Below are 25,758 nucleotides of genomic sequence, written 5' to 3'. Positions count from 1 at the left end.
TGGTAGACCTTCCTCTGTTTTAATACAGCTGAACATATGTTTACCTCCGTCTTCAGAGGTAAATGTAATCTGCAAGTGCAGCAAACGTCTAAAGACTCTAGGGGAAACAGCTGTAAATGAAAAGCTGGCAGGTGGTGCGCTCAGTGAAAATCAATGTACTGTGTCCCCAAAAAGTGCCCATTAGAAGGTTGCTGAAAGGGGCATTTGCATGTTGGGATCCAAACAATTACTTTCAAAATAGTCTTCTCATGTCTATGTACTTGTATTCTAGGAGCAAAAACTCTCAAGGGCAGCTTCCACCTGGAATAGTTTGGTCGCCTCCAGACCTTTGAATCCATCCACCACACCGACTTCACTGATTCATTCAAAGTTGTGACATGGAACACTATTGGTCCGATCAGCAGAACTCGTGTCTCGTCAATCAGTGCCGTGGGCAGGATGAACATTACTATCAAGCTGTCGTCAAGCTGTGAACCAAGGAGGAGCAATAAACAGCAGATATGAAGAGAAAAAACAAGAATTTGATATGACTCCCTGGGCTAACAGACTTTTTTTTTAAAAAAAGACAGCGTGTATTCTGAATTTCATCTTAATTCGTTTTTACCTTGCCTTACTCATATCTTACATGTCTCAGCCTTGGGATAAACACATCAACATTTTTGCTTAATGCAAGTTTGGTAGCTTCCTTGCCAGTTTTTGATTGGTTGTGAAGGACAAATGCCTTCAAAAGCCAAAAATCCATACACTAACTTTCGCAAATCTTAGTCTCAGAGATATATACACACGTGGACAGAATTGTTGGTACCCCTCAGTTAAAGAAGGAAAAACCCACAATTCTCACTGAAATCACTTGAAACTCACAAAAGTAACAATAAATAAAAATTTATTGAAAATTAAATAATCAAAAACAGCCATTACTTTTGAATTGTTGATGAACATAATTATTTAAAAAAACAAACTAATGAAACAGGCCTGGACAAAAATGATGGTACCTCTATAAAAGATTGAAAACTATTTGACCAGAGTGACATGATTAACTCAGGTGTGTCATTTAATTGACATCACAGGTGTTTCCAAACTCATAATCAGTCAGTCTGCCTATTTAAAGGGAGACAAGTAGTCACCCTGCTGTTTGGTGAAAAGGTGTGTACCACACTGAACATGGACAACAGAAAGCGAAGGAGAGAATTGTCCCAGGACATCCGAAAAAAATTATAGACAAACATCTTAAAGGTAAAGGCTATAAGACCATCTCTAAACAGCTTGAAGTTCCTGTGACAACAGTGGCTCATATTATTCAGAAGTTCAAGACCCACGGGACAGTAGCCAACCTCCCTGGACGTGGCCGCAAGAGGAAAATTGATGACAAATTGAAGAGACGGATCATTGGAATTGTATCCAAAGAGCCCAGAGCAACCTCCAAAGAAATTAAAGGTGAACTCCAAGGCCAAGGTACATCAGTGTCAGATCGCACCATTCGTCGTTGTTTGAGCCAAAGTGGACTTCATGGGAGACGACCAAGGAGGACACCACTGCTGAAAAAAACTCATAAAAAAGCCAGACTGGAATTTGCAAAAATGCATGTTGACAAGCCACAAAGCTTCTGGGAGAATGTCCTTTGGACAGATGAGACCAAACTGGAGCTTTTTGGTAAGGCACATCAACTCTATGTTCATAGACTCAAAAACCAAGCATACGAAGAAAAGAACACTGTCCCTACGGTGAAACATGGAGGAGGCTCAGTAATGTTTTGGGGCTGCTTTGCTGCATCTGGCACAGGGTGTCTTGAAAGTGTGCAAGGTACGATGAAATCTGAAGACTATCAAGGCATTCTGGAGAGAAATGTGCTGCCTAGTGTCAGAAAGCTTGGTCTCAGTCGCAGGTCATGGGTCTTCCAACAGGACAACGATCCAAAACACACAGCCAAAAACACCCAAGAATGGCTGAGAGAAAAGCGTTGGACTATTCTAAAGTGGCCTTCTATGAGCCCAGATCTGAATCCCATTGAACATATGTGGAAGGAGCTGAAACATGCCATTTGGAGAAGACACCCATCAAACCTGAGACAACTGGAGCTGTTTGCTCATGAGGAGTGGGCCAAAATACCTGTTGACAGCTGCAGAACGCTCATTGACAAATACAGAAATCGTTTAATTGCAGTGATTGCCTCAAAAGGTTGTGCAACAAAATATTAAGTTATGGGTACCATCATTTTTGTCCAGCCCCATTTCATTAGTTTGTTTTTTTAAATAATTATGTTAATCAACAATTCAAAAGTGATGGCTGATTTTGATTATTTAATTTTCAATAAATTTTTATTTATTGTTACTTTTGTGAGTTTCAAGTGATTTCAGTGAGAATTGTGGGTTTTTCCTTCTTTAACTGAGGGGTACCAACAATTTTGTCCACGTGTGTATGCTCAACATACAGATCAAATACGCTGATATTTTTTATTTTTTAAATGGGGCCTGTGAAACTTTATAAAAACTTTTTCATAAAATATGCCAAAAAAATTGACATCATATGGCTTTGAACCTATTCCAAAGAATCAAACAGTACTACATTTTTGAAAATCAGGTATACAGTTGTGTGCATAAATGCAGCTCCAACATCAACCCAATGGTGGCATTAGAGTGCGTGATGTACAGAAATGAAACTATGTGAGAAGAATCTGGGGGTTGTCACCAGTGGGTGTGCCAAGATTCAACACTTTATGATACAATTCTGCAGTCTGCCATTGATCCAAAGGAAAAGACAAAAGACGAAGATGAAGGAGAAGCTTATGTAGAACAAAAGGAAGAAACACAGCGGGGGCCTACGCAGCTTTTCTGCTTGGCTCAGTAATTAAGCATGAGAATAATCAGTTAATTCTGTTCTATGGTCGTGGGTTAGTTCAACGAGGGCACTGAGTCACTGCCTCCAGTAAAGAGTGTAAAAGACGTCACAGTATATCAGTGCATTGACCGATGACAAGCTTACCTCGCACTAAAAGTTCAGCCTCTGCAAACACAGTGTCGGCACTGGTCTGAGCCCTGCACCCATACTTCCCGGCATGCTTCAACAAAATGCTCCTTATCATCAGATCCACTGTTGAAGACTGCTGCAATAGGCAAAGCAAAGCATAAAAAAGTTAGGTATTCGGCAAGCCTAAATGTGCCTGACACAAAAAAAGTGTGATTCCTTTACATCTTGTAGAGGCTCATGTGGCTTGAGAAATTCCTGTTTAATTCAGGTGCTCGCTTGGCGCTACATTCTTCAGCTACTCGTATTTTCTCTCTGTTCAAATGAGAAAAGCCTAAGGCAAGACTGGGAATGATTCAAGGTCTACAGGCAGCTGTTTAGCACGAAACCTGATTAAAATTACAAACCATGCATCAGCTAGGCTTCTGTTGTGCTGGTAAAGGATTGTCACTGCAAATGCTTTCTCTCCAGAGCACGGGTTGTAGCAGAGGACACATCGGGACAGATGTGATTTTAACATCCACTGTTGATAAAGAAACGGTAACATCAACAGGACCCCCTGCTCTCTTGCTAATTTGCATTTAATTTCAGTTTATGGTTTAGTCAACAATTACTTTTTTGTGTTGTGGACAGGGGAAATATAAGTTGTTGTGGTGTAAAAATAATAAATTAGGTTGTGTGAAAAGCATTGAAACTTGATCACTAATTATTCAAGTGGCAGTAACAAACAAGAAAAAGATCAGAAACAGGTCAGAAACGAACAAAACAGCTGAAAAAGGTAAAAGTGAAATGGAAATGTACACAATGCAGCCTTAAGGCTGAAGAAAGGCAAAGGATAAATGACTTTTTTTTTTTTTTTTTTTTTTTTACCATTTCTAGTTGATTAAAGTTAAACAGAGAGAAAGACGGCATGCAACTGATGTAGAAGAACCACATTTTTACAAAGCCATAATTAGAAAAGGAAAAAATATTGGCAGCTTGTGTTAAATATTGCCAATGTCTCCTTTCTATTTGTCATTCTGAATGACTGCTGACCCTGTTCTGACCCTTACTACCTCTCAAAGCCAGGATCAGTCAGTCTCTATTAGTTCATTCATTTTCACAAAAATGTACTGGGGCAATTTTAAACAACAGACTGACTGATACACATGATTGCCTTGAGGCTTTCTGACCTTCAGCAGAACTGATTATTTTTTCTGGTATAACATGTGTCTGGTATAAAATGTAGTAGATCAGATAAAAGGTAGAAATGGAAACATATTCAATAAGCTGAGCCACAAGATCAACAAATCTGAGCAAAAAGGAAATCAAATAGATGGAAAAAAATGCAAGCAACAACAAGCAGACATGTGTCTTACTTTTGCTCTTACTCTTGCTCTTACTGTTTGGATGTATTCGAAGTGGCCGCCGTCGTGCTGGAAGTTGATTGGTCTCTGGTTGAAGAACCACTGGAAGCCCACATCCAGCGACGTGTCGTGCGTCGCCTTGCAGCTCAGCACCACACTCTCCCCCACCGTCACCTCCACTCTGCTCGGACTAAGCACCACACGCATGGCCTCTGAAAGCACAAAGCTGCTGCACTGTCACCTCAGGCTAACCCAAAGCTAGCGTCAAGCAGCTGCATTCGAATGTGACATCAGCGCCCGACAGATCATGGGAACCCAACCCCAACCTGGGCAAAAACACTCACCTTTAGTCAGATAAATATCCTGCTTAGCACCGATCTAGACTGTATGCATCTATGACACACACTGTTACACTGTTAAAGCGTGCCCTTGTAAGATGATTCTTGAATGTGAAAGCCCTTCTTCACGGCTGAGCGAGCACAATAAATTTCCTGGCACCCGAGCAAAAGGTGGGGGGAAAAAATGACATTGGGGACTGTTTACTGGTGGCCGACTTGTGCTAATTTGGCAGAAAATAAAGGCCCCCAGGGCATCACTTACCTTTTACCCACAGTATGGCAGTCATCTCTGCCGAGCCCAACTGATTCTCTGCCCGGCACACATAGTTCCCCTCATCCGCTCGGCTGGAGTTAACAATTTTCAGAGTGTTGTTCCGTAACAACATAATCCTATAAGAAAGGACACAAAAATCAATACCGTATGAGTAACAAATTCATGTACAAACAGTTGCACTACAAGTTCAAGCTTGAGGTTTTATGTTTGCGCTTGTGTCGGGTTACAAGAATAGTAATATTCACCAGGGAGGAGATTACAAAAGTTAAAACCACCTCCTGAGATACTCGTGAAACAATCATCCACTACAGATTCCAGCAAAATATATAAAGCAAGAATGCGTTTACAGCTAATAGTTGGCTATCCCTGAATTGAAGGACAAAAATCATCAGACAGTTTGCTGTTTACGTTGCTAAAAAGCTCAGAGGACCGATGAATGTGAAGTCAAGAACAGCACTTCTGTTTACTGTGCATCTTTTAGCAGAACATGAAAGAAAGGCTTTATAAGCAAACATCAATCAACCATTTAAATGTGGTAATGAATTTGATTTGCAGATACCACTAAGTGCCTCTATCTGGAACAGGATTAAACACAGATTTTTTTTAAAGATACAGTTAATGAGGTACAGGTAATGAAGACACATTTTCAGTAAAAGAAGTGACATCAAGGTTTTGATGTCAAGGACAGAGAAAAACCATCATTTCTGCGACTTTCAATTTCGGCACGGTGCTCGACCTTATCTGATCTTGTGCCTTTGAAAGCACACAATAGGCTGCAATTTGAGCAATTACAGTATAATTTTAAATTCATTAAAGGGAAATTTCAGGACAAAATCTGCACTACACAACTTGAAATAAAACAGATGTTGGGAGTCTTTGTTCCTCTGCATCAATATTTCCATAAATCTAAATAAACAGTGCATTCATCTGGCGTGGCGCTCGTGAATTCACCCAACAAACCCTAGATGTTGCTGCATTCAATGAATCTAAAGCAAAAACTGTCAAACCCTGATGTGCATATCACCGAGCTGTCCTCCGGAGAAACACAAATGTAAGAGAGGGGGGAAAAAACAGACCGGCAAAACTCCACACCTGCATTCATAACTAGCCCCTTATCCAGCTGAGGGACACTTGCGATGTGGTCTTAACATTTCACTCTGACTGGAAAATAACAGCTGGGGAATTTAGAGCTTGACATCAGATAGTATAGGATGTAACTGTATGCAACAAGCCTGGAAGCAGGTGTGTGAGCAGATGGCTAAAGAGCAGAAATAATGTTTAAGTATAGAGCTCTTGTTCTTCCCTCGGCGTCCACTGCAAACTTCTTTTATTTGAGATATAAATATTCATACGCCATTTGTTTGCTGTTTTTTTTTTGGCATTTTTGTTGTTATTGGAGCATGATCAGTTGAGAGGCAGACTAGAAACATGGGGTGATGGAGGGGGGTAAGACATACACAGATCCCTGACTGGATTCAAACAAAGGGTATTTCAGTTGGCACTTCCAAAAAGTTATTTTGTATTAGAAAATCAAATTTATCCCAAATCAAACAATCGAAATAATAGGGTGTATGAGGTTTTCTTGTCTGATAATTCAATTCGTATTGTTTGGCATTTATATTTACAACACTAAGCTCTTTCATCATGAGCAAGGTGATTGAAAACGGCAAAGGGAAAACCCACGAGGGTGTGACAAAATCCAGCACAACATACACAATTCAGCAATAATCTGCAGCCAGGACACATTTTTCAAATTAGGGTGGAAATTCACATCCGACAAGGACACTGAGGCAGAAAGGACAAGATAAGGACTGCTGGGTGTACAGAGTATGCAAATCAATTCAACCTTAGGAAATTTAAGGGAAACACTGGAAGATCACAGCAAAAATAAAGCCTTTGAAAACATGTTTTCAAAATCTGAAGCAAGGTTTCTCAGGTGAAATCAATCACACTGCTACTCCTTATTTACATGTGAACTCAGTAGCCGACAAGGCACTTTCTTCGCTTTTAGCAGTTTTTATTACAAAAATGCCAAATGCTTCATTTACTGACGGATTCTTAAACAAAGGGTCTGTGGATTTCAAATGACTCTGCTACGTACTTTCAAACTAATGGGATTAATACTTTCAATTTAAGAGACAAAAGCCCTGAACATTAGCGGAAATCCATGTTAATTACGAACCTTCATTAAGTCAGCACAGCTGTCAATTCCAGATAAACGTGAAGCTGTTTCGATTCCTCCCCTGTTCTTCCAAGAACAGAACGTCTCTCAACCCATAAACTCTTTACTAAAGGTAATGGCAGAAAATCCTTGCAGAAGTCACCCTGGCCAGGAGCTGAAAACTGCTCTTCTTTATTTCGTCTTTTCTTTTTTTTTTCTTCCAGATAGAAATCACCTTTTCACAAGGTTGAGCTCCAAGTGAACGGTGACTCCTCTAAACAGTGTTATCCAGTTCATTAACTCACTACAGTGCTCTTAAGTTGCTACAGACGTCCTATTAGAGTATCAAATTCAATTAGAGTTTCAGATCATCAGAGCTATAGCTGCTTAAGAGGAATCCGAGAGAAAAGTTTGAATTACTGACAGTAGAGACGACGAAGAAAACGAACCACATACATATATAACGGCAGCAACTACCAGTGAATGATAAATTGCTCTGAGGGCAGAGATTAACTGTTTTGCCGATATTTTTCGTTAACAATTTCAGGCCCTCTTGGGACAGCTTTGTCGGAAGTCGGATTAAAACACGATCAAGGTGTTCAAACTGGTATGAATCTCTTCACGGTGAACACCAGCAACGGTGAAAAATTGATTTGCAAGGGTTTGAAAAATACCTCAAAGGCTTTGTCTGATCCAGAGCAGCCACAGTCATTAATCACCATTTTAAGGGCAACACTTTCACAACCCATCCATCAGCTCTAGTGATCAAAATAGACACTCCGAATGACCTCTAAGGGCTGCGTTTCTTTGACCAGAGAGTAAAATAAGTCACAAATGTCCACAAACCTGTGAAATGTTAAACCGATGCCCGCATACTCTGCTACCATCCACCTGTTAGAGGCATAAATATTCGTCGCTGCCTGTTTGAAGGAGCCACACACTGAGGATCTGATAATCAGCTGGATGCCCTTGCTGTGAGGCTGTTGAACAGACTGCTGAATCTTGGCTGATAAACAAAAGGTCTCATTCTCTCGCTCGAAAACTTGAGATGCTCAGCAGTGACTGAAAATTTTCAGCGGCGTCGCTCAGCTTGATTGATGGGCCCTCGTCCTGCTCAGCCCCCTCTGGGTACGACGCAGAGATGTTCTTCATAAAGAATGATGCATCAAACTGCATGTGAATTCCAAATGCAATTGTATGGACTAAATTGTCAGCATCCTTGAGAAGGAGGTGGGGCTGAGGATGAGTCTCCGGAGCCCTGCCGGTACCTAAGGTGTTTTATTTTAGCGGTGACACTTAATTTCAGTTACAGTAATGAAAATGTGATGTGTCACAACAAGACATGTATACAATACCTCCAGGGCCTGAGCCCGGATGATAACAGTTGAATTTATGCCGTAAAACCATGATGAATAACAATATAAAGATATTGAGCGAGACAAACTTTTCATAGCTTCATACATATTTTACGGGGCAATTAACTTTCTCTCATAATATTCTTTTCTCTAAATTGTACAGAGGAAGAAAATCGGATGCAGTAATAACACAGAAGCGCAGTACTGTAAATCTAACACAGTCTTCAAAGAAAATGTACACAATCCATCCTGGAGATAACAGCAGCAATTAAGCCATCCTCAAAGTCTGAAATATTTCATTCCAGACACTGAAACCCATCCTCCAACGTATTATCATTTTGCAATAAGGGGCTGGAGGAAGATCACAAGTTTTACACTTTGTCTCACTTTTCCAAACCAGGCTTAAGCATTAACATGATATACTGTTAAAATGTACATCTCTGCTTACATGAAGCTATGGCAGAGTCTAGCCTAATGTAAAATGGGCTTAAGTTTGATATTATGCCCTGAATATAGTATGAACCCAGGTGCCAGCTTTTGTGCAGGCAAACATCAACTAAAACTTAAGAGTTCTTGAGCTGCATTTTCAGCTCTGAGGTCCTCACAATATACACGTTTCCTTACACAGATTACTTTGTGTATTTTAATAATAGCAAAAATTAGATGTCCAGTATAGTAAAAGCTACTTCTGTTTGGGAGCGAAACGCAGAGCTGCCGTACCTCTTGTTCGGCTGTATCCTCCTGTCACCTCTCTTCCATGTTATCCGAGGTTTGGGCGATGCTCTCGGTTTGCATTCCAGTGATACGTCTTTTCCAAGTGTTGCTATGACCCGCACTGGATTGGGGACAAACACAGGTGCTGACGCTGCGAAAGGCAAAAAAAACAATGACTTAGAGTGCATTCAATAAAATACTGTCATTTCATGATTGACACATTTTTTAAACACATTATGTGCATTCTTGAATCAATTAAAAATGCAGCTATACATTAAACTTTGTGAAAATCAGTCTTATTTTGAAGGGACGTCCAATTACTGTCTTTGAAACAAGCTCTGAATCAAACGACTGATAAAGTTAATAACCAAACAAAGCAACACAAAGTAAAACAATACTGCCTTCCATATAAATATGAGCTACCAGTTTTTGAAAAAATACCACAGAAACTAATTGTCTGCAACCTGCTCAGTGGAAAATGACAACACAGGTGGGATTTTCTTGTTATTCTGTTATTGCTGGATCTGTTTGCCTCACAACTTGACCTGCTTATTTGTGACACTTAGTTTTTTTAACCTGATAGCAAAAAAAAACAACTTCATGCTTAATGCAGTTTCTGTGTGGCTGCCATGTAACAGGAATGATAATAATTATAACTATAACACTAGTGCTGCCTCTTCAACTGTGGCATTTCAAAGTAATTATTTCAAAAATGCTCCAGGGTTCAGACTGACACATCGTAACTCAAAGCGCTGCTAGATCAAAAATAATTATTACTTTCAATGAAATAACTAGAATTTGAACATGTAGTAATACAAACCATGCTTCTGGACTTGAATTTAAAAAAAAAATACTATCTAATATATTGTAAAATGTGTCCCACTTCATCTTAATTTTTTGCTTATTTAGTAACCACAACCAGTATACAAATATGCATTTTTGTCGTACACCCTAATTACTAAATAACTCATCGTTGGCACACATCATTAACATGATGACATGGTTGGATGATTTGTAACTGCTTTTATGAATATTGTTTTTAACCCACATTTAAGCAGGCTGCCTGTGTGAATAATAAATACATAACAAACATTTTCAACAATTATGACTTGCTCAGGAGAACAAATTAAGCAGTAATGGCCTAAATACGGCTTCAGGCGCTCAAGTAGATGCGGGTCTGCTGGTATACAGCTGCATTACACATCAAGGCCATCCACGGGCTACAGGGCTTTGTCAAGTGTGATTATTCAAATGCTGAATGATGCTTCGTAGGTGACATTATACACAATGACAATTCAATCCCATCTGTAGCTACAGGCTGACCCTCCTCCCTGCAACACTTGTGTCTTTGAGCCTGAGTAGTTGCCTGAGTGGCAGAGGTCCCTCTGGACACGGAAAGTAGCGGAAAACAGAGCAGTTGCTGTGTGTATTTGTTTTAATCAAAATAAGAGCAGGCCTGCAGCTGGTGGCAGCAGTACCCATATTGCTTCACCCGCCACCCTCCCAGTAGAGCTGGATCTGGGACAAGATCACAGACGTGAGGGCAGTCGCTGCAGCCCCGTAGCCTCCAGTGATCGCTCATCTGCAGGCTGTTATTAGTCATGTAATCTGTCCTGATAGTGTTTGCTTGTGGACATCTCCGCGGAGCACAGGTCACTGAGAAGATATGCCTGGAGGGTATGGTTATGAAAACATTCGTCAACAGCCCCCAAATATCATCAATGTGACTGTGACTCCAAGGAAGGCACAAAGCACCTCCTCGTCGGCTCAGATAAACCTTATTAAAATCTAGAACTTTTGACTCTTGCAGACAAACCTTGAATTTAAATCAACGGCGCAGCGGCGGTTTCACACCGATTTTTAAACTGACGGTTTACAGGGCGGACAAAGAACTTTTGTCGATTTGCAGTAAGATTTTCAAAATGCCAAAGATTCCCCTTCAAAAAAGGGCAAGGCACACAGACAGTAAATCAAACTGTCCCTTGGGGAAACATGAAAGGGGACTGGATGTCACCAGATGTGTCTCAGTACAAGATGACAAGGAGAAAATAGCGAATCAACATAGAACAGTGGACAGCTATTCAGTATGACTGGTATGTTTTTAGCCTGAAGCCTCGAGGCTGAAGAACAGAGTTTCCTTGGATCCTGGAAGTGAAAGTGATGCACGGTTTGTTGTTTACAAAAAGCAGGAAACTGTACAATGTGTTTTAGCAATTACTAATTATGAATGATTATTAGATGCACACTGGCTAATAAATACCTGATGAAAGTCGTGTCCAAAGTGGAGATTTGTTTTTTCCAAATAATGGGAATTTTAATGCAGTCTGGGCTTTCATGACAAACGATAGAGTGGAGATAAGACCCTAATGGAGTCATTAAACTCCATCAAAGAACCCATTGATGTCTCTCTCCTAGTGTTTGCTCCCATTAGTATAAATCTATACCTACAAGTCATTGGTTTTCATTCTACTCAGAATAATGTAGAACTGCTCCAGACTCTCCTCAACTTGATGCTTGCAGACACCTCATTGAATATAACCATAAGAGTTGTTCTTTTATTCATGCCGTCCACTGCGCTGGGTTAAATCAGGGACCATTGATTGGCAATCAGCACATCTCACAGTTCAGCGTCCCCCACTTGCATTTCAATCTCCCTTACCTATCATCCGGTACCTCATTCAGGATGTCGATACTCAGTCTGCCATTTCATTCTTTGCAGAGTATCAAGAAAATTGCTGAGAGGAGAAGTAACCTCGCAGAATTAACATCACTCATTGTTTTAAATAATTTAACAAACCAAATTCATGCCTACCTAAAATCTTGAGTTCAGCATTCGAGTAGATGGCCCCATATTTATTTTCGGCGACACACTGGTACATTCCTGAGTCCGTCTGCTGCACTTTGTGAACGGTCAGTTCCCCATTCACTATCTCAAGCCGACCCTGTACGAGAAAACACATCACATCTGAATAGAGTCGCACTATACATGATAATGCTGCAATATAGTGGAAGCATAGTTTCATTGGAATAATTCAGATGTCTCACAGTACAATCAACAAAAGGAGACTGAGCTGTGTGGTAAAAATGGGTACCTGAGGTGTCAAGGGCAAACCATTACGAAGCCAGCGATAGGTGGGCCGGGGCCTCCCAGTGGCCTTGCACTCCCACTGGAGCTTCTCTCCACTATCCATCTGAGTATCATTAATCATTCTGACCCACTGAGGGAGGGCTTGAGGATGGGGGAAAAAAAGAATAAGTAATATATCCTTGAAATGCACACAAGGCACAAGTACGGTTGGCTGTACATTTCACGAGAAAGAACATGCATGCACAAATACGCTTTAAAAACACAATATAAGAAGTCGTATTTAAGTTTAGAGCTGCAAATGTGAATTAATTAAGCAGAAAATGAAATCACTGAATAACTTTTGACGGTTTTCTTGTATTAACATTAGATTAAACTGTATATATTTGGATTTTAGACTAAAAACAAGACATCAGATAACACTTTTACGGGCTATCGTCAATTGCAAATGACATTTTAAACTTTTTTAATGATTATTGATTAATAAAGAAGTGTTTCAATGCACAAATCGATTCTGAAAATGACTGCTACCATCCACTTTAAAATAGAGGATACATTTTTTTGTTTATAATGCCTTCAAACTAATTTCCCAAACATGCAAAAATAAGTTTAAAGACATTCCTCAATAGACAAGGTTGCCTACACCGATGATCACTTAACTTTGCTATTGAAATCTGTATTCAGTCTTTGGATGCTTGTCACTTCACACAAAAATGCTTGAAATCCTTGACACACTTGCTTTCCTTGCTCTCGTACTGCACTTAACATAGTTAAGAGGTACATATAGTAAGAGGGTAAAGGTTTAAATCTATGTACAGTACAGACCTTCAAGGGCTTGTTTCTGGGGTTATACAGTAGTAAAACCAGTACAACAGCCCTCCTCTAGTCAAGATGTACAGCCCAGACAAATACTCACTGACAGAAGCCACCCACTGAATGAGTTTGCTTAAATTATGAATCTAGCATTTGCATGTGCTGTGTACAGAAAATGAAGCTGAGATCGTTGTGGGGCCCAGAGTTACACAGATGTCACAAAGATTAAAGCCACCGTCTCCTTTCCAAGTGCTGATCGCATTCATGTTTCTGTGTCATTGTATAACTAACATGCTCGGCGCTGCAGGGAGGTCATAATAACTGTAGGAAATGAACGAGTAAAAACACTTTATTCAGCTGGGATTTTTTTCCGTGCAAAGTGTGAAAGCGCTCTTGAATTTTTACACATTTTTTTTTGGTTGTATCATGTTTGTAAAAATGTTCTCTCTTCCCTCCACTGCTCAGCTGGCCATGGCCTATGCAAACTAGGCAACTGCCCTTCCTGGGGGCCTCTTTACCAGCCAGCCTTTTTATTTTTCTCTTTTTTTCCCCTTTCCACAGCCTACTTGCTTGTGTTTCCAAGGCTCCATCCACATTTCCTGTCCAACTCCATATACTGCGGAAAATCTCAGCCTTAAGACCTGAAACACTGTATAGGCTGTATGCTTCTTCTTTTCATCTTGTAGTCTCTTTCAATATAGTGTGTTTTATCTTTGGTTGTGAATTTTTCAATTCTTGCACATTTACAAGATTCTGAAATTTACCAGAACCTTTAACTGGGGCAGGATCATTCTGTCAGTGTTGTGTGGGGGAGGAAATGTTAATCAGTCAGTCACAAACCCTTTTATTTGAATCCCTTTCATTTGTACTTTTTGCTCCTATGTGTTTGTTTTAGTCTCAGATGTGACATCTACAGATGCACGTGGTGTCATCAATGCATATGTAAATGTACCCATCAAGCGCAACTGGCATGTATTAACCGAAAGTAGACTATATTTCTTGGGACAGCTTAACTAATTGTCAATTTTGTGCTATTAGTTTATGACTAATGTAATAAATTAGTACAAATGAGTAGACGTATAAAGTTTAGAAGACATACTGGTGCTGACTTCACTACAGTTGCGATTTCTTTTTGTTTAGACAAAGTCTTTGCATAGATTTCTGACATGTTTTGGATTTCTTGTGTAGTGCGCACAGACAGGAGGACGCCCCCGCTATCGAGCCGTTTCTCCTACGATAACATGCCAAGCACGCTCCTTTCTATTCTTTGCATACGGCACCTTCTGTAGAATACTTTTTTTGTGGGGTTTGATTGAATGATTTTGGGCAGGAAGGTCTCGCTCACAATGAAAGTTCAAACTACCAGCTGACCTGTGTAAATTACATTTAGTGTGAGGCTGCTACAAATTAGGCTCCCTATTCTCCTTGTGATGTCAACAGAATGGAGGTTGCCAAGGAGTGCAGGGCCTTGGAAATGTGTCCCACCAAGGTTGAGGCAGTCCATTATCTTGGTTCTGTGCGCATGGCATGGACAGAGAGGAATGGGAGACATGCAGCCTCACAGATAAGTTTGTTGATTGCAGGCAAAGGCAGTAAGTCAGGAATGCCTCCCAGTGCATCTCATTATTAGAAAGCCCAAAACTGCTTTTAATTAAAGTCCAACCTAGAACTCATAGGTAAACCCACATCCATACTAAACAGAAATGTGTAAGAGACCATGCATAAGTAAAATATAAACTTGGCAAATATTGACTAAATTTGCACTCTTAATGCTTTAGTTGATGCTTTGGGTGATAAGCATCGATTTAGTAAAATGAATTACTGTGTATGCCTGAATTAGTTTTACACTGAAACTGTGTTAGTAGAGATAAGATTTGGTCCCAATTATAAGCACTCCCAACATTGGCTCTTTCTTTAATTAAGCTTATTATTTTTATTTTATTTAACACTATAAGATACGTTAACTAAGGTTTATGTTTTTATAAAGGGGAAGCAGAAACAGGTGTGCAAGTTAATAGTAAGCATTATAACTCCCAGGGCATGCATCTACAAAAGCCACTTGAGAAAAAGAAGAAAAAATCCAATCACACTATGAAACTACAAAAGCTGAACAGAGGCGTAGCTCAGAACAAAACACCCGACTACTTGTCTAAGAGACCCACATCTCTTTCAACTGAAAGAAACAGCTCATTTGTTGCAGTGATGGATACTTCCTCTTGGATTATCTGGGATGGATGTATAATTAGTCCTCGGACAGTTCTGCAAATTCCCAAGCACACGATAACAGTCCCGAGCCTTGAATTTGAGAACACTGTAACTAGAAGAGATTATCTGGTGAAAAATGCTTGGAAACTGCAGAAGGACTAAAATAGCTCGCGGAAAAGGCAGGGCGGTTACTTAGACGACTATTCCTGGAGTAAGTACATTAAGACTCGTGCTAATGCATTCATGCTCTTTGATAATGCATGATGGCTGCACAAATGTAAAAGATCTAAACAGATCAGCAGAGGATAGGAGTCGGAGCAGTCTGTGGCCGAAGGGTCACAATGCACCATGTAACCCTAAAGTCCACTATTTAAGTAATATAGACAAAAAAAATCCCACAGTGAACTCATAAATACAACAAAAACTATGAAAATATGGTCTACTCACTGTAGACCTGCAGATGTCCTTTGAAAGCAGTGCCTCCTCTTGGATTCTCAGCTTTGCATTCATAAGTTCCCGAGTCCTCCAGCTGAATATTGGGAATCTCCAATACAGCCTGGGACTTCCGAAGTCTTGCTTTCTTTGGGATGTTGCCATTTATCTTCCTCCATGTTATTGTTGGCACTGGACTGTGAGAAGAGAAAAGCAGCGTTATATACAATACTCCGCAACACTGGGGCTTAAGAAGCATTCACATAACAGCACAGGGTGTAAACTGCAACGATGCAATTCACTACTGATAATAAAAAGTGACAACCTTATGGTTTTCTTTAAAATAAGAATGTTACATTGCATTACAAAAGCAGGGTAATATGTATGTTGCACGCTCATCCATTACATTAAAAAGACAACCATGATATAAGTGCTCTCTAGATTTTCTCTGGAATTCCAAGTCCCTCAGTCCCTTTTATTATATTGCATGAAATGTTATACGTCCAAGTTTAATGCTCCATCATTTCATTCATAAATCAAGTGACCTAAATTTTGCACCATAAAAACAAGCAACTGGAAGAGTTGTGCTTCGAATGTTTCACAGTTTCTTGAATGCATGAGTCGCCACAATAAGAAGTGAGTATTAGAAACACTGTGGCTTTAATGTTCTGCTCTCCATGTAAATATCTGACCTTTGATGTACTCATAATATATTTATGATACCAATTGACCTGCAGCTGAAGACACATCTATTAGATAATCCTTTTTTTCAGAGGAATAAGGACACTATTCAAATCAGGCTATTATAAAGGCCAGAGAGCTTTTTTCCGATTAGTATTCATGCGATGTTATCCGTCCCTGTTTATTCATGAATTTCCCTATAGATGCTTATGATAGATGACTTGCACATGCAGATACAGAATGTCTTACTATGTCTTCAGTATCAGTAGTTTCTTGTATGACAACTAGATTTGACAGGTCTGTGAAAGATGGAAATGTGACACCGTACAAACCTCCAGTGAACCCATCAATCATTTAGCCAAGATGGAAATGTTACATCCCTGAGCTTTTTTAACTGCTCTAAATTCACAAGGACAGTGAAGGGCTCTCGGCTGCGATGGACTCAAATTAGGATTCACACCATGTTCACCAGTGGTTCTTCTTTATTTTGCACTGGAGGTATGTATTTTACATCTTTTTTTGTAAACTAATGTTTTGAAAACTTTCCTTTAATTTGCATTTTTTTTAATAGCTAATTAAGTAATTTGCAGCAACATTTCGCTCTCCTCACATCACTGAAAGTGTGAAGCAAAATAGTGAATAATAGTTTGTATGTTCAAACATTCTTGGGTTATTGGAACTTGAAATTTGTGAACATGGTCACACCGACTAGCCACAACATTAAAACCACATGCCTAATATTGTTGCGTTTGTTCTGCCAAAACAGCTCTAAAACATCGAACATTTAAACTCTGGGGGTGTCCTGTGATTTCTGTTTGGAGGCCTGGTCAACCCTAAAGACTCTTGGTCATGCTCCTCAAGCTGTTTCTTAGCAGATTTTGCAGTGTTGTGTGGTGCAACGTCTGTCCGAGAGTGTTTTTGCCATGCGGGGATGTTCTTGGTTTGCAGCAGTGTTCAGGTGTGTCAAAGTAACATCCTGGACCCAAGATTTTCCAGCAGAACATTGCATTGCAACAGGAAGATCAACGTTATTTACTTCATCTGTCAGTGGTTTTAATGTTGTGCCTGATTGGTATGCTAAACCAGCAATAAAAATGACTCCATGCAGCATGTCTGCTATATAGTAAATATAGCATGGAGTTGTCTTGAAGCACTTACTTACACAGACCTTTGCTCCGGCTTAACTCTTTATTAACCAGAGAACAAAGAAAAATCTATAGAGACCTCGAGAGGAAAGAACATGATGGTGAAATCCATGTCAGGATTTTTCTTCTTTGGAGGCTGAATAATGAGCACCAGGCCGGCACATGCTCACAGGACTCGGGGGTGGACAGGAGGGAATAGGTTCACTCAGTTTAAAAATGATAAACCATTCCTGTCAGCGTCCTCTAAAGCTGCTGAATTCTGCTCACTCTGGTCCATTTCATCAATGTGCATAAACTAAACGTTTTATACCTCAACATTGTGAATGCGTTACACATTGGAGTTTATGTAAGGCGTTACAGTTTTCAATTTAAGAGCGCACCCAAAGGCGAGCAATGTAGATTACATCTTAATTAGCATTCCACACAAATGCTGTGCCCTGATCCGGACTTGTTCCATAATAAAGGTTCAAAATTAAATCTAACACCAAAATATAATGGAGAATTGCTTTCCTTGAGATCATTAAGATCTAGATAATAACCTACCATTTAGCTCATTTTTGCTAAACTCTCAATTTCTAGGTACCTTTAGGAAATGCTAGACTATTTGGAAAGGAGTATTGAAACGAAACACAAAGACACATTCACCTGTATGATCCGAGCACAAACAAATGTCTTTCAAAAGCATTAAGAGTATAAAATATGCCGTGTTAAGAGGCACTTTGATGCTGATAATGTGGTTCTGTATGGCTCAATGAGAAAAGTAACCGCAGGCTTCAAGAGTTTGGTTCCCTCTGGGGTCACTGAAACTAAAAGTATATCCAGTACTCCAAGGCCATTTGGATGAAAGCATCCAGCACATGCCACATATTATATTTTAAGTGGAAATGAGTGGGTTGAGTGTGTAACCCAACAAATTTTAAAGGCTTTTTGAACTACACTGAACTTCATACTCCAATCTCCCTTGAAATGAAAGCAGCTAACAGCATTGCACTTTACGGAGCTGCTTGTAGAACCAGACTGTGAAGTCGGGCTTTTAAATTGAATTTGTTGTTTGACAATGTGCAAGTCGTACATCATCATCTATAGGTGCATTTTGTCATTCACTGTATCTGTCTTGACCTTTCAATTTGGAAACAGAAGTGGATACAAGCTGAATGGATAGATACTGTTAAAGAGCCACTAAAGGCTGAATGTTTGTGTATCAAAGAAGCTGTAAGGCGGACATGTCCTCCATCTTGGCTGTCTATATAATAAATCTACCTTGTTGCCTTTCTGTTCATATTCTATCTATTGCACGTCTATGTGCCAGGAAAAACCAATCACTCTTCAGTTTTCTTATACTTTTTTCCACCAAAGCTTCTGTGAAGGATATTCACAAGGTTCTAACGACAGAAGGTTGTCATTTTCTGTAAAGATTATAAAGTCCTTTGAGGCAAAGTTGTGATCTTGTGTTATATAAGATATGGATTTGACTTCACTTGAAACCAGTAAAGTCACAGTTCAGATAATGACATTGAGCAGTGTCATATTTTCTTTTAAGTTGAGTCTATGACTGCTTAAGGAATGATACGAGCATTGATAACAAAATGTCTTATAAGCCTAACAAAGATGTTATTGGTGAGCTAAAGCTAATGTGAGAACCGACTGCAGAACTCTAAGCTGAACACTGAGTTATTGGACTGAAAGTCTTGTTCACATAAAAGTTGTAATAAGTCTTTTGGAAAAAGTGTTAATAATGCCAATTTCCAGCCAAGTTCTAATTTATCTATCTTGTTTTATGTGATGTTAGCTGAAACAGCACAGCAATAGTAGTGATCTCCCTCTACATGCTGTTTTTACAAAATTATTCTACCGGTTACTAAAATAACACACAAGGTGACCACAGCTCCAAACTTCTTCAAGTTAAAAAGACTAATTTTATTGTTGTGTTTTTCATTATCACTGCCTCATTGTTCTTTTTGCCCTTGACTGTGGTCTACAAAGCACTGTCGCTGGTAAATATCACAACAGACAATCACATCAAGGAGCTCTGGCATTCACACACAAAGAGCTTTTCTGCCTCGGACTAGATAGTGGTGCCATCATACATATTGATCAACAGGAGTACAAAACCCATTTTAACTTCATTTTCGGCGCTATATAAAGACTGGCATTTCTTAATAGGGTTCATTGATAAATCATTCATCTCTGCGTAAAAGGGTAAGTCACTGGGATCACTGTCTGACTGAGAGCCATCATGCACAAATTACTTCATTGAGGGAAGCACAGGCCAAGAACTCAAGCTGTCTGGCTGTTCAGCGAGAGTCCAGAAACTCCCGCTTCGCTTAATGGGAAACACTGAGGGGTGTGAGATTATAATGCAGTGTCTATATATTTAGAAAAATGACTGACCATAATGTGGATAATTAATTAAAATCAAGGTAAACAACTACAAGGTGCTTAGTTATCTGTAGATTAGCGACTGTTTGCACTTAAGATAGGAGTCAGAAATGAATAATTTATGATGACTAATTCTCAACAAAATATAACATAAAAAATAAAATATTTTCTGTAATGTCAAACACCACTTCAGCCTTGTTTTAGAATTTTTAAAAAAAGGATTAAAATGTTTTGAATTGAGTTTAAATTTTATACATAGGTGTTTCCACTTACAGCACAGTTTAGTCATTACAATAACATTGATAATAAAAAAAATAAACTTGCATTTTATTTTTATTTTTTTTTAAAGGGACAAAATGCATTATAAAAGCAATAGTTTTGTAAACCATGAAGCCCAACTTCAGCAACTGTGGTAAGTGGTTTGGGTTTTAGTCTCTGTGGACAAGAGTGTTTTCCCTCCTGGCAGACAACTATTACCAATTTCATTTTTTCAGACACATAACCTTGGCTTTCTACGTTCATAACAGACCCTGAAAGCACCCAGGAAACACAGATACATTAGGGCTCTCAATTATAAGAACACATGGGTCCCTCGGGCTGAATTCCCCATTCAGTCTTCCCTCCCCACCCCCCACCCCATGCACTAACATGCCATCTAACAGCAGAGCTACGATGCTGCACTCTCTACACTCACTTAACATACTGCCTGAAGACAAGATATGCCTGGTTCCCATTCAGGTAATGGAATAATGTAATTTAAAGAAGAGAGAAAACACAGGCGGTATTATCTAAAGGATCTCCCAGCAGCAGAGCAGTGATAGGCTGTAGTTTACACTTCCTAGTGATTAATATGATACCGCTGTAATAAACAGCTACGTATATTTGTGCAATATGTCCTTGTTTACTTACTTCCCTAGAGCAAAGCACTCCAGCCTGACAATGACTCCTTTGGCAGCCAGGACAGATGTAGGGAAATGCACTTCAATTTTGGGCTCATATTCACCCATGACACCTGAAAAAAGGTTAAGAAAGAGGAATCGCACACATTAGAACCAAGTGTATTGCAACCGTTACTTACTGTATCCCTCCATTTCCCACCATTTTCTACACAAAGGCCTTGGTGATTTAAAAATAACATGGACATCCATTTCCCGTTTCCTCCGTAATTGTTTAATGAGCGTATAAGCGACAACTGAAGAACAGATTCTTGATGCTGAAATCTCTCAGAATACACGCTACATGAAATCATGCAAGGTGCAGGTTTGGAGTGCACATTATGCACACCATCTGGAGAACCTTTCAACCATCCACCTTCATTTTATGCGCTGTTTATTAATAGGGATATTGACACCGGTTTAAATCGGATTCAGAGCATGTAACTAAACAGTTATGCTTTTGATCTCTACAGAAAATGAATTCAAACATGTGCTGTTGAACACAAAATGAGTTTAACTAATTTTTTTAGACACTTCTTTATGTTTTATTATGTTTTGTAGTGAAAAAATTTGAAGATGCGAGATAAATTCTGCACTGGTAGCATGTCACAAACTGTATAAGAAATAGCAAGAGAAGCTCAAAAGCTGCACCATCACCAAAACAAACCACTGGGATGATGTGATGCGTACAAATATTCTCCAGTGACAACAACCAGGAAAAGGACTCTATTGTCCTCAAGAATTAGTAATCCACGCAGCAATCCGCAAACACATTGCAAAGGACACAAGTGACAGCGTGTTATCAGTCTTGCTAAGTGCCACTATGACTAACACCTCCTCTCTAAGTCGTAGCCAAAGGACACGGCTTCTTTGTTTATTCATCTGTATGTCGGGCCGGCCATTTATTTCCATTTGTGAAGCAGATATGTCAGATGGCTTTGAGCGAATTTGGAGAAACAAAGGAAAACACAATCATCTGGGAAATACATACAATTATCTGGCGAATTAAATGGAGCTAAATGGAAATGTTAAATGCATACAATTACTGCACATGAATGCCACTGATGGCAACACCTGCCTGAGCACACATCAAAACACATCAGAACATATGCAGCGCGGCGCCACATGCATTATAAAGTACATGATCAGTAAGACAAATGACCGGCGTGACATTTGAGAAACCATAATTACACTTCCTACATGTACCTGACACTTTTTATGTGACAAAATGAATGCAGCAAAGGAGTGGGTTTATTGAACTGTGGCCCACTATGTATGGAAAAGGAGTTTTATGATATTTGTTCCAAAGAACTTTTCAATTTCAATCTCATTCTCAACATTTATGGCTCCAAAGCAGCCCTTCACATATAATGAATTTGCAGTATTTCATTGGCTCTTGCCATAGTATATTCAATATGATATTCAGTCTCAGTGGGTGGACTTGATAGAATTGAAAGAAATAACGTCTAGACTCGGCGTGCTAAAACATTACCGACCCTCACTCGCAGCGAAGCTTTATATTTTATCTTCCAATTTCCTTTATTAATCGCATGAAAATTACTTTTTTTTCCCTCCTGTTGTGGTTTTTCCACAGAAAGCCAATTTCAAAGTAAGATGCCTGATCTAACATTTACTGGAACTCCAAGCTAATAGCATTAAAACGTGTTTTATTAGCTGTCTGATCTGGTAATTCATGTGTCTTCAGATGCCTATCAAAAGCACTAATGCCGGAGAAAATTCAGAAATTTTGAAAGAAAAATAGAAAATACTGGCAGCAGAGTCTAGGCTTCAGGCGTCAGAAACACATTTTGCAGGTTTGTAAGTTTTAAGAGATTCATTACACCTGCTTAAACATTCATAACGTGACATCTCCCTCTTTCTTTCTTCATCTCCACACACTTGAATTGGTCCCGCCAATGCCTAGACAGCTGGACTGGTCTATCTAAATATAATTATACAGCCACATCCCTAATGTGATACTCACTAAAGGAAGCTGCCCTGAAGGGACTGACCCTCCATCTATTCTGCATCAGCAACGTTTTAAACAAGGGACATGATTAATATGCAACAAATGGTGTAATAAACCAAATGACCTCATGTCAAGTTGCTTTAATTGATTTCGCTTTTATTGATTTTTGTCTAATGTGATGGTTTGATGCTGGAGGCAGGGAAACTAACACTTTATCTAATTAAGTTATTATAAAAATAATGCTACTGTATGCTCTTTTTTGGTATTTAATGGTACAGATTGTAGGTGAGCACTTTCTTGACAGCATTCTTTGGGGTAAAAGACAATAAGTTATTTTTTACTAACAGTATGTTGGCTAATAATTCAATACAGCAGGAAGCATTAGGTTGTCAATAATAGTCCACAGTGTAGTCGAGAAAACACGCACATATTGGGATGACATGTTCCTGCAAACATTATCTTTCACTGATTTTACCGCCAGTGTGCAGCCAGAAGATCGAATACAACAGTAACAACACCACGGGGGCCGCAACCCGACAAAATACCTATTTGTAAGTAAAAAATTATGTGAATATATTGATAAATTTGGGCTGCATTCTTGTATTTGTGGAGTTTATGCTCACACATAACTGATTCTAGCTCCAGATGGATAATTCCCATGTTTTTTCTCTACTAATCATAAATGAAAACACATGCTGGTTTTACTCCCAACATGACTGATTTAAACTAAACAAAACAAAAAAGAAACACAGACTTAGTTTCTGTCTGCTTTTACAACTTCTATCCACAGCCGGTCGACCAATTGGAGAATTATACAACTTTATTATCAGTTAGAAATTATTTTTTTAAAGATTTTCTTCTTAACAGTTAAAGGAGTAGAAGTGAGCAAAATGTCAGAATAAAGAAAACTATGTGCGCACATGAAGCAACCATGGTAGATTGTTCCTGCATTTCATTTCACTGTAGCCTCCCCTTTCATTAACAGACATATGCTTTACATGTGTTCTCATCCACAACCACTTCAAAGCAATCCACAGTAATGTTATGCAGTGGATTCTATTTACACCAAAGCATTAAATCAGACAGATAGGAGTTCTGAGATGAACTCTGTGTGTTTAAAAACAGCGCATTAGTCCGGAGTTCAGCGTTTAGCCCCGTTCTGCTGAAGGTGGATTGCGATTCGTCGATCAATGGCCTCCAGCTGGGTATAATGGAGCCCAGATGCTTGTTTTGATTAAGAGAGTCAGGGTTGGAGCTGACAGTGGTGAGCCGCGCACAGATCCAGCCTGAACTGTCTGCTGTGTAATAATCAGTCACTTTTACTGAGGCACAGATTGCAGTGTCTAATTGGTCAGACTCCAATGCTTGAAGGGTGCACACAGCACGGCAACATTTGGGTGACTGCTGTGAGGTACGCCAATGTAATTTTCAGCATTTTAGACCCAAGTTCAAAATATAGAAGGCTGCTGAGCATCATGAGACTAGCTAGGCCAGAGTTGCCAAGGCATACTTTGGCATGACGGACGTGCAGGTGTAGAGATTTGATTTGGCCGTGTTGGGTTGCAGGTGAGCATGCTGTCCGTCAACCTGCAGCGTATCACATGGATGCGGCAAAGCTGATCTCTCTTTCTTCACTCACTGTCGGAAAACAACAAAATTCTGCTTCTTTTTTCAACTACGAAGGCTAATAAAATGGCAACAGCAGCCTGACCACATGCCCTTCCGACTGCATTTGGCATCTCAGCTATTGAGAGACACAAACCAATTTGGCGTAGTTCTGTGCTAAGTATTATGCATGTCTCTGAAGGCCACTTCATACAAGGTTATGCAAATACAGAGCAAGAATCTTGCTGGAAGGCATGTAATCCTTAAGAAGTAAATTTGTGTCGTAACATTTGGAGCAAACCTGTTTCTGAGGCACAGAGGCCATTTCACAGCTTCACTGGGATGTAATCTCAGTGGCTCTTTGAAACCTTGACAATGACAGGCACCTGTGTGAAGTGATGGACGTTTCTCTGTGTAGTCAGATGTAAAAAGCCTGTAGGTGAAATCCACACCTGAATCCAACAAACAGCTCGACAGCATGGCTCCTGAGAGGCTAGTATAAAAGAGCAAAATCCCATCCACAGCAAGGGCCATTGATTCAGTTAATTTTATGCAGGAAAATGATTTCCCTGATGGCCAGTTTCACCAAAGCACATTGTGAGCAAAGAAGGCTCCCCACTCTCATGTTAAAGCATTGCTCACTATCTATTTACGGTGTGTATGGAATTCAGAACGCCTTCCACTAACACAATGCTCTGTGGAAAGCAGAAGACCGGCCCACTTTTATTAACCTATCTGATGTGAAAATTTTTCTCAAAACGCATTATGATACAGCAAAGTGCACCAGCGGTGGATAAAATATGATTTTCATCTGTGCTGAACAAGTTCAGCGGGAGAAAGCACTGCAAAACATCTGAAACTTTTTTCCATTCAAACAAACAGATGGAGAATTCTGCAGGATTCTCTATTTGGTTTTACCAATGAATACTCACCGTCGGTTTTCAGTGTCAGAGGTGTTGGGGGACTTAGAACTCTTGCATTCGTCACTGTGTTCTTCACCAGACAGATGTAGCTTCCTACGTCAGAGGGTTGCACCTTCGAGATGTAAAGGTTTCCTGTGTCCTGGGAGATGAAGCGCCGACTGTCCTCAGCAACAAAAGAGGGGAACTCATTAAACACCCAGCTGTAGATGATCTCTGTGAAAGCAAAGGAAAACCATACATATTAGAAAAAACACAAGTTATATGTACTTGACTACCAGTCAAAAGTTTGGACACAATTTCTAGTTCAGTGTTTTTTCTATTTTTAGCACTTTCTACACTCTAGATTCATACTGAAGACATCAAAACTATCAAGTAAGATACATGGAATTATGCAAAAAACAAACCATTATGACATAACTCCTAATATGTTTTATATT

At 39.6% G+C, this 25,758-nt stretch overlaps 1 protein-coding gene across 6 annotated transcripts in view; it reads right to left on the bottom strand.

Annotated features, from left to right (window-relative positions):
- cntn5 (contactin 5) overlaps positions 1-25,758 on the bottom strand; it is a 108,881-nt gene that overhangs the window by 12,847 nt on the left and 70,276 nt on the right. For 2 of the 6 annotated variants that reach the window (XM_022189027.2, XM_022189036.2), the window contains 9 exons: positions 25,331-25,534; positions 20,799-20,901; positions 15,700-15,881; positions 12,242-12,378; positions 11,962-12,091; positions 9,156-9,300; positions 4,908-5,035; positions 4,320-4,519; positions 2,980-3,100 (listed from right to left, as the gene is read on the bottom strand). In XM_022189027.2, the coding sequence (XP_022044719.1) occupies positions 2,980-3,100; positions 4,320-4,519; positions 4,908-5,035; positions 9,156-9,300; positions 11,962-12,091; positions 12,242-12,378; positions 15,700-15,881; positions 20,799-20,901; positions 25,331-25,534 (1,350 nt within the window). The remainder of the gene's footprint in view (positions 1-2,979; positions 3,101-4,319; positions 4,520-4,907; positions 5,036-9,155; positions 9,301-11,961; positions 12,092-12,241; positions 12,379-15,699; positions 15,882-20,798; positions 20,902-25,330; positions 25,535-25,758) is intronic. The other 4 variants (XM_022189031.2, XM_022189044.2, XM_022189040.2 and 1 more) reach the window with 2 other exon arrangements.

The sequence above is a fragment of the Acanthochromis polyacanthus genome, chromosome 13, assembly GCF_021347895.1.
Source record: "Acanthochromis polyacanthus isolate Apoly-LR-REF ecotype Palm Island chromosome 13, KAUST_Apoly_ChrSc, whole genome shotgun sequence".
Taxonomy (NCBI): Eukaryota; Metazoa; Chordata; class Actinopteri; family Pomacentridae; genus Acanthochromis; species Acanthochromis polyacanthus.
This window is presented reverse-complemented; position numbering and strand designations above follow the sequence as displayed.